This window comes from Nicotiana sylvestris, chromosome 3 (genome assembly GCF_000393655.2).
Source record: "Nicotiana sylvestris chromosome 3, ASM39365v2, whole genome shotgun sequence".
In the NCBI taxonomy this organism is placed as follows: domain Eukaryota; kingdom Viridiplantae; phylum Streptophyta; class Magnoliopsida; order Solanales; family Solanaceae; genus Nicotiana; species Nicotiana sylvestris.
In genome coordinates, this window is record NC_091059.1 from 32,076,074 (window position 1) to 32,085,523 (window position 9,450).

General features: G+C 38.3%; 1 protein-coding gene across 1 annotated transcript; it reads left to right on the plus strand.

Moving 5' to 3' along the window:
• The first annotated feature begins 4,636 nt into the window (after positions 1-4,636).
• LOC104217954 (probable receptor-like protein kinase At5g24010) lies at positions 4,637-7,618 on the plus strand. Its single transcript, XM_009768311.2, has one exon. It carries the CDS (start codon positions 4,839-4,841, stop codon positions 7,302-7,304), a length of 2,466 nt encoding a protein of 821 aa, XP_009766613.1. The 5' UTR covers positions 4,637-4,838; the 3' UTR covers positions 7,305-7,618.
• Positions 7,619-9,450: the final 1,832 nt, after the last annotated feature.

Consider the following 9,450-nt stretch of genomic DNA (forward strand, 5'->3'; position numbering starts at 1 on the left):
CTGGATCCACAAACACACATTTAATTTGAAATTTATTCAAAAGAAAAGAAATTACCAGTGCATTATTATGAGGCTGAGACAAGGTTTAGATGTCCTCTTCGCTGAATGTGAGAGCATCCTCTGATATGTAACCCCGAGTTCGCTTTTCCCTGGTGATGGATATTCTCGTTTGCTTGACAACGGGTCCTTGTGGGGCATTGACCCCTCCAATGATCATGTGGATGACGTGTTGTGGTTCTTCTGGTTCGTTCTTCCTGTTCGCCTCTCTTTCCCGAAATTGGTTTTTAGCTCGATCGCTGAGGAACTCTCGAAGGTTCCCTTCACTGATCAGTCGGGCTACCTCTTCTCGAAGCTATCCGTGATCCTCGATCTTATGACCGTGAGTGCCATGATATTTGCATACCAAGTTAGGGTTCCTCTGTGAAGGATCTGACATTATGGATTTTGGGAACCTGGTATCTTTGATTTTACCTATGGTCGATACGATGTCCGAGACATCGACGTTGAAGTTGTACTCAGATAACCGGGGTGCCTACCGGCCAGTGTGCCTATCGAACCCAACTTTATTCATGAGTCCCCGGGAACTTTGGCCTCAATCTGTCCTTCGATCGCCTCGAGTGTATTACGCTTTGGGGCGTTTCTTCGATCTTCTACATACGGCTGGTATCTTTCCTTGTTTGGTTTTGACTCCCTTTCTGTAAACCTTTGTTCCTTTGTTATGAGCCTTCTAGGATATACTGAGCCTAAGGGGGCTTCTAATTGGTCGTCTTCAACCCTGATCTTCGATTGATACCTATTGTGCACATCCTCCCAGGTCACGATGGGATATTCGATCAAATTTTGCTTTAGCTGCTTCGAAGCTATCGAGCTTCATTCGTTCAAGCCCTAAGTGAAGGCCTGCACTGCCCCGTCATCGGAGACCGGTGGTAATTCCATTCACTCTATCTGTAAGCGAGATACAAATTCCCTCAGCATCTTGTTCTCCTTTTGTTTGATCTTGATGATGTCGGACTTCCTTGTAGCAACCTTGATGGCACCGGCATGTGTCTTCACAAAAGAATCTTCCAATATGGCAAACGAATCCATCGAGTTCGGGGGTAGGTTGTGATACCACATCATGGCTCCCTTCGATAGTGTTTCTCCGAATTTCTTTAGCAAGACAGATTCAATCTCATCATCCTTTAAGTCATTCCCTTTTACACCACAAGTATAAGCGATAATGTGCTCATTGGGGTCCGCGGTCCTGTTATACTTCGGGATATCGAGCATTCTGAATTTCTTCGGGATAGGCTTCGAAGCCGCATTTGATGGGAATGATTTCTACACGAACTTCTTTGATCTACACCCTTTAGAATGGGGGGTGCACCCGGGATCTGATCGACCTTCGAGTTATAAGTCTCCACCTATTTATCGTTAGCCTCTATCTTTTTTTCTCCTGACTCGATTCTTTTAGTCAATTGCTCGAGCATTTTCATGATTGTGGGGTCAGTCCCCGAGCCACTTTCATCGGGTCTTTTTAGCATTGGTTCATGCTGCATGTTTACTGGTTCGGCGGTGTTAGGGGTTCTGTTCTGACTTTGAAGTTGAGCGATGGCGACTTGCTGAGCTTGCAGCATCTCGAATATGACTTAGAGGCAGACTCCTCTTTCTTCCATTCCTCGTGCTTTTTGGCCTCCAGCCTGGGCTTCCCTGCGTCCATTCCTTACGGAGTCTGCGCCCGTTTCCGTGTTTAGAGCGTTGTGGGAGCTGATATCAACAGGCTCCACGTTTGGCATTCCCTCAGGGTTTACAGGTGGTACGCTGAGCCCTATGCTGCTATTTTCTCCAAGTCCTTCACTGTCATGAGCAGGTGCATTTTGTGTGCTAGACATATTTTGGCCTCAAATCAAAAAATCTTTGACAAGAAAAAGTGTGAAGAATAACATGTGTTATCAAAAAACTAGCACCAAAATAATCACTATTATTTTTAGCCCCACGGTGGACACCAAACTGTTTACCTTGAAAATAGTATTAACAATTATATTTGATTTTGTGGTTCTAAAAATATGTGATTTATTTTAATACTAGTTGTTAGGCAATAGATGCTAAGAGTAAGTGAAAAGAATAAGATATGCAAACCAATGTTGTAGCAAGACTGGGCCTCGAGGTGGCTGGAACAGGGGGCCTCGAGGTCTAGTTAAGCAGTTAGTAATGAACAATTGACGAAGAAACAATGATATCGAAGGCCTTGAAGATAGCCTTTTGCGGTTAATAATGGAAAATAAATGAAAAACAATAAATGAACGATAAATAAACAAAAAATGAACAAGTGATAAATCTGTAGAGTAATTGTTGAGCACGTTTAGGCAAGAAAAGAAGAGAATGTTCTATTGTATTCAATATTCCTGTCTATTACAAAATGACAAGGGTCCCCTTTATATAGGAGGGGGGGGGGGGAATCCCAATATAGTAAATGCCTAATAATGACGAGAAAATGCTATTGGTACGGCTGTATAATGGCCTAGTACGAATTTGTACTATTCTTGCAGACCTGGTCAGCTCTAACCACGTGTCCTTGGGAGCTTTCCCGCTTTTTCATGACGATCATCGATTTGTACTGCTCCGAGATTGATCACAGTGAACCTTCGATATGCTCCCTCGAGGGACGCACCTCGGGGTCACACTTCAAATTCTGCTTCGAGCTTCTCGAGGCCGGGCGTGAAGTGCCACAGTATCTCCAAAATCGAACTCCCCGATTTTGGCCGTATACACTCTTCGTAGGTGTAGGGTTTATAAAAAAATTCCTTATTTCTACTCCTTACCAAGTGTAGGTTTTATAATGTGAGTTCTTGGCAGAGGTAGCAATCATAATGTAATAGTGTTAACTTAAAAAAGTGAACAGAAAAAACAAAAAGGCTTTTTTTTACATGTTTAATTAGAAAATAAGAGAGAGAGAGAGATCCTATAATATGAAAAAATACAAGAAATAGAATTATAGTAGAACGGTGGAGCATTAATTCAACAATACTTAAGTGGTAGCTAAAGTCAAAACTGAACTTGATTGAAAGCACATGAATGGTTGGAAATTAAAATGGAATACCTAAACTTAAGACCAGCTGTTGCCTTTGCTTACACATTTCAATTAGCTGTCTCATTGTAAATTCTTAAACCTAAAGGCACGAATTTTTGTTGTTCAACTGTGTGGCATTAAAATTTAACAGGAAGGTTTTTTTTTTTTGGGTGCTGTGATATGTTTTTGAATTTTGCGCATAACTGGAACTCAATACGCCAATTGTCTTTTCATATTTTTCTTTCATGTAGAATTATTAGGTCAAACACGATAAAAATATAACATATGGTTGGTGATAAGACGCAAACAGAGAATGCATCCATTATATCATTCTATTGAACTGTTCGAACAGCAAAATCTAAATTAGTAGAGGAAAATATTTTTATTTATTTATTTTATATCTACAACATTTATATATGTCCGCCATTTCTAGTCTTTCAACTACGAAGCTTCACTAGTTACTATATATGCTTCGAGTTTGCATATTTTCCTTCTTATTTTCTTCTATTTTTGTTTTGTTTTCTTTACCTCTTTCCTTCTCTACTCATGTTCTAGCTCTTTCCTATTCCTTTTTTTCCTCTTAGTTCTTCACTCTCCAGTTCTACTTCATAATAACTTCCAGAGTACTCTATTTTATTTTTAACTTTACAATTTAAAAAGGATGTCACTTTCGATATTAATAATTAGATAGAATTTGGAAATATAAGTTTCTTTAGTTGACAATGAGGGAATGAATTTAGAATAAAAACTTGTCGAGTTTGTATTAGATTTTCCTTTTTGCAGAAGAACAATCTTATATGAGGTGGCCTTTGCTGGTTTTGGAAATTCATTGAATAGGTGTCATATAAACTAGTATGAGACAAATAATTTGCCGGTTGGAAGCAACTCAAGAAAGAATACATTATTTCACTGGACTTCGAAATGCATTTAATAAAATGAAATAGGAGAAGATGATTAAGTGAAATTGCAATTTTTCAAAGACAAAAGGCATTTGTCCATGAGATTTTTCTTTTTTAATTTAAAAGAGAAAAATACAAGGTGGCCTTTGTCCAAGTCTTTTGAAGAAGTTTTTGCAAAAAGTTTTTCTTTCCAATTGTGGTCTGAGGCATTCGAAATAACTTTTCTTTATCAAAAGAACTTTTTCACAATTATCTAATATTTACTCCTCTAGGATGCATTAGATATGATGAAAATAATTTCCATGAATATTAATAAAAGATGTTTTACTTTGAAAGGTTAATGCTACTTTAATACCTATTTTTTCCGTTTCAATTTATAAGATACATAGTCAGCTCCAAAGAGAATGACATCTTATATTTAAAAATAATTTAATTTTAAATTTTTTATTTTACTCTTAACTAGAATCATACAATTGTTATGACCCCATTAATTTTTATCTCTTAAGTATTTAGCAACACAAATTTCAAACATCTTTTTTCTACTTCTTAAAACTAAAACAGAAGACGTAAATTTTTTATTTTTTTTGTATATTTTTTTGTGTGTGTTTGATTGAATGTTAAAATATTACTGCTACACATATGGATGAGTTCCAACTGGAGGACATTATTAATAATGCTCAAACATGTCTTCATGGACCAATTTCCTTTCTTTAAACAGCTCTCATGCCTCCTCTCTAGACTATAATTTTCCTACTTAATGAAAATTCACATGCTCTGTTAGTTGAAATAGAATTCACCCATTCTTCTTCAATAAATATGCTTCACTTCCCCCCCTCACCTTTTCTCCTCCATTTCTAATATTTCAAAAACCCACAAAAATAGAATTTCCCATGAAAAGTTGTAAAGTTATTCTCTTTTTCATCCTTTATTTGTTCCTCATATATTTATCAACTGCTTTCTCCCCTCAAGATAATTACTTGATAAACTGTGGTTCAAATACTGATGCTATAGTTGATAACAGGCACTTTCTTGGGGACTCTAATGACCAAAATTCAGTTCATACCTCTCAAGGTAAGTCAATTTTTCAAAAAAATCCAAACCCATCTTCCAATTTGTCTTTCCTTTATACTACTGCTAGAGTTTTCAATGGTGCTTCAAAATATGTTCTGAATATCAAGAAGATTGGGACCCATTTTTTGCGCCTTCATTTCTCTCCTTTCACTGCTCAGAATTATGATCTAAGAAAAGCAAGTTTCAGTTTTTCTGCAAATGGGGTTCTGCTTTTTAGTAATTTTAGTGTTAATACTACTGTGCTTAGAGAGTTCATATTGATGGTGGATAATTTTGAGCTTGAAATTGAGTTCACACCAACTTATGAATCCAATTTTGCTTTTGTGAATGCAATTGAAGTGTTTTCAGCTCCTGATGATTTCATAATTGGTGATGGGGCTAAATCAGTTGGTCCTAGGGGAATTCAGGAGTTCAATCAGAATATGACATTACAGACATTAGAAACTGTTCATAGGATTAATGTTGGAGGGTTAAAGTTAACTCCTTTTAATGATACTATGTGGAGAAGTTGGGTTCCTGATGAGGATTTTCTTGTCTTGAAATCTGCTGCTAAAATAGCAAGAACCTCTCATGTTCCAAAGTATCAAAAGGGTGGTGCCACAAGGGAAATTGCTCCTGATAATGTGTACATGACAGCACAACAGATGAATAGGGAGAATGTAACTACAGATTTCATATTCAATATCACATGGAACTTTCCTGTGGATATTGGTGATGCGTCGCACTTTGTTCGCTTGCATTTCTGTGACATTGTTAGTATGGCACCTGGCCAGTTGTACTTTAATGTATATCTCAACGGGTTCACAGCGTACAAAGACCTTGATTTGTCTTCCGTTACATTCCGTGAGCTTGCTACACCGTATTACATAGATTTTGTGGTGTACTCAGGCAGTTCAGGCGTTGTGCAAGTAAGCATTGATCCTTCTAACCTAAGTAGTACTATGAGGAGGAATGCCATTCTGAATGGTGTTGAGATTATGAAAATGGTTAATTATGTGGCTTCAAAATCAGGTTCTAAGAAGAGAAATGTTTGGGTTATAGTGAGTTCTGTTCTTGGAAGTTTTATTCTGCTGAGTGTGGTTATACTTGCTGCCTTGCTATTCTTTGTCTGCAGAAAGAAAAAGCTAAAACCAAAGCGTTCAGAAAGCGCTGGCTGGACGCCTTTATGTCAATATGGAAGTACTTCCCATGGTACATTGTCTGATGGGACTTCAGCTGGACCAAATGGATTTCTAGGTCAGAGGATTCCGTTTGCCGAAATACAATTGGCTACTAATAATTTTGATAAGAGTTTGATAGTTGGTTCTGGTGGCTTTGGGATGGTATACAAAGCAGTTCTTGGAGACAACAGAAAAGTTGCTATAAAGAGAGGTGTTCCAGGTTCCCGGCAGGGTCTGCCTGAATTTCATACTGAAATCACTGTTCTTTCCAAGATTCGCCACCACCATCTTGTTTCACTAGTAGGTTATTGCGAAGAACAGTCTGAGATGATACTTGTTTATGAGTATATGGAGAAGGGACCTCTTAAGAGGCATTTGTATGGTCCAGGAATAACACCCTTATCTTGGAAGCAAAGGCTTGAGATATGCATTGGTGCAGCAAGAGGCCTCCACTATCTTCATACAGGTTTTGCTCAAGGAATCATCCATCGCGACATCAAGTCAACAAACATCCTGCTTGATGAAAATTATGTTGCTAAGGTTGCTGATTTTGGTCTCTCAAGGACAGGCCCATGTCTCAATGAGACCCATGTCAGCACTGGTGTAAAAGGAAGTTTCGGCTACCTTGATCCGGAATATTTTCGGAGGCAGCAGCTTACAGATAAGTCAGATGTTTACTCATTTGGAGTTGTTCTTTTCGAAGTCTTATGTGCTAGACCTGCCATTGATCCTCTGCTTTCACGGGAGCAAGTGAATTTGGCCGAATGGGCTATGCAGTGGCAGAAGGACGGACAACTAGAGCAGATTGTTGATCCCCGTATCAGAGGTCAGATAAAGCTAAGCTGTTTGAAGAAGTTCGGGGAGACTGCAGAGAAATGTTTGGCTGATTATGGTATCGATAGGCCAACAATGGGTGACGTGCTGTGGAACTTGGAATATGCATTCCAGCTTCAAGAATCTGATTCACTTACAGAACCCCATGAGGTTTCTAATTCCATCTCTCCACGGCTGCCACTGCCAGAGGGTCTCCGCAACACCCAAAATGAGGCATATACTGGTGATGGGGCTTCAGAAATATCAACAAGCCAGGTATTTTCACAATTGATGACCAATGAAGGCAGATAACTAGTCTACAGTATAGTGCACCGTCAAATCTTCGCTCAACAGTTTAGAGGCATCACTGTTGATTTTGGTTTACATTAGCATTTTCTTATTAAAAGTTTTCGTAATTGGCAGAGCCATCATTTGCTTTTTGAACCGAGATTCATGTAGAATATACTGCAAAAGTGTATCATACAATAATCTGTCCTATGATGTAATCCTTGTCATGCTCGTGCTCCTTGGAAGAGAAACATAGGGCTTGAATGATGAACATCTAAAATTGTGTATAAGCAGAAATTTGATTGCGTATCAATCCATCAATATCTGTTGATGCTGCCCATTGTTGTACTTTAAAACTGTTTAGGTTGAAAGTTTCACGATTTTGAAGAGCGGATAGCAGCTTCATATTATAGAGGATTGTTGTTATAGGGAGAGCTTCATATTATAGAGGATTGTTGTTATAGGGAGGTCCGACTGTGTAGTGGGTTTCCAAAATATTTGTCATGTTATTCCTTAAAGACGCTTGTCCCATTTTTATCCATCGGCGTTTTCCGTTTGTACCAATATGGCAACTTTACTCTCAGATCATGCTTGCACTTTGCGGGAGTCTAGAATTCAGCTGATAATTCAACAGATATAGCCTTAAATCACTTGAAATATAGTTCTGCCCGTGTGTATAGAGCCTATTGAACCCCAATGACTAAGCCATGTGGAATTATAGAATGCTACACCTAGGAAATTCAACTCAATTAACTTTCAAGGTCATCTAACGCGTTACTTAACGTGAGGTGTTTGAAGTAAAGATTTGAGTTATTGGGTATACTGCTCCTTTTACTCTTGCATTAACTATAGAAGACATAAGTTTTTATGAATTTCAGAAGAGCAAACTTTTGTTGACAAAAACAATTAAATGAATAGATATTTCGCCGTAATGGCTAAAGGGGGGTTGTTTGGTTGAGGGCTAGCTCACTGTTCAACTCCATTCATAGCGTAGCTGCTCCTTCCCCCTTCCCACCCTTAGACCATCCTAAAGCAAAGGGAAGCTTTTCAAGAATGAAAAGGATAAAATATTGACCCAATTTTGGACCCATAGTTCCAATCTAAGACCTCAAAATCGGGCTCCTCAATTTTGACCCATAGTTCCAATCTATGGACATATCGAACGACGTCGAAGTCGAGCACGGGGGAGACCTCGTTTTCTTTGGTATACGGATCCGAAGCATTGATCCCAATCGAAGTCGGGAAACCTAGCGTCAGGTTTCAGCATGCCACCGAGGACTGTTGATACCCAATTATTCCCTATAATATTTTTGAAATGTATATTTACCTTTAAAACTATGCATTAGCATCAATTTGTATTTTCCATAATTTTTACATTTTTAATTAATTTATCTTAATATTTTATTCATATAAATAAATACAAAATTGCATTACAGATGATTTTAAAACATCTGTTGATTTAATATTACCATTTATGGTCCTATTAAGTTCCAATTATCTCACAAATGGCCAGATTTACATCTTTTGGTTACAATTGCAATAATTTTGCAATTATAGCCCATGCATACATCACTGCATTAGTTTACCAGAAATTAGCCCGTTATATTTTTAAAATATTGAATAATTATTTTAAAGCATCTCCGTGCATGAAAATTATTTTTTATCATTGTTAATTATTTTATAAAATAATTTTTATTCAAATACCTGGGTATTTAACAAATAGCCCTCTTATTTCAGATTTAGCCTAATTGAACAGCTCAATTTCAATCCCTAACCCAATACACCCCAGGCCCAATTAATCTAAACCCGACCCAGACCTCCTCAAATCCTGGCCGTTGATCTTTGAGATCAACGACCCGTATTTATTCTGACCATAATTAACCTAACGACCCCCCTCCTTACCTAATTCATTTTCCTCGATACCCCGCTGTCACCCATTCCCTTCTCTCTCAAACGCTCTCTACCTAAACTCTAATCTTCAGGCGCCATCACCGGCTTAGCCCTCCGTTCTATGATGTTTCTCTGTCGTCTTAGGCCTATATTGGCCTCCTATTTGCTGTGGTTCATCAGTTTCTTGGATCCTGAGAAGATCTCAAGGGACCTAGGCGGTCTGTTTTGCACCTTTGGGTTTTCTTGCCTATTTCAGGCTATTTGGCTCGACTTTGAGTAA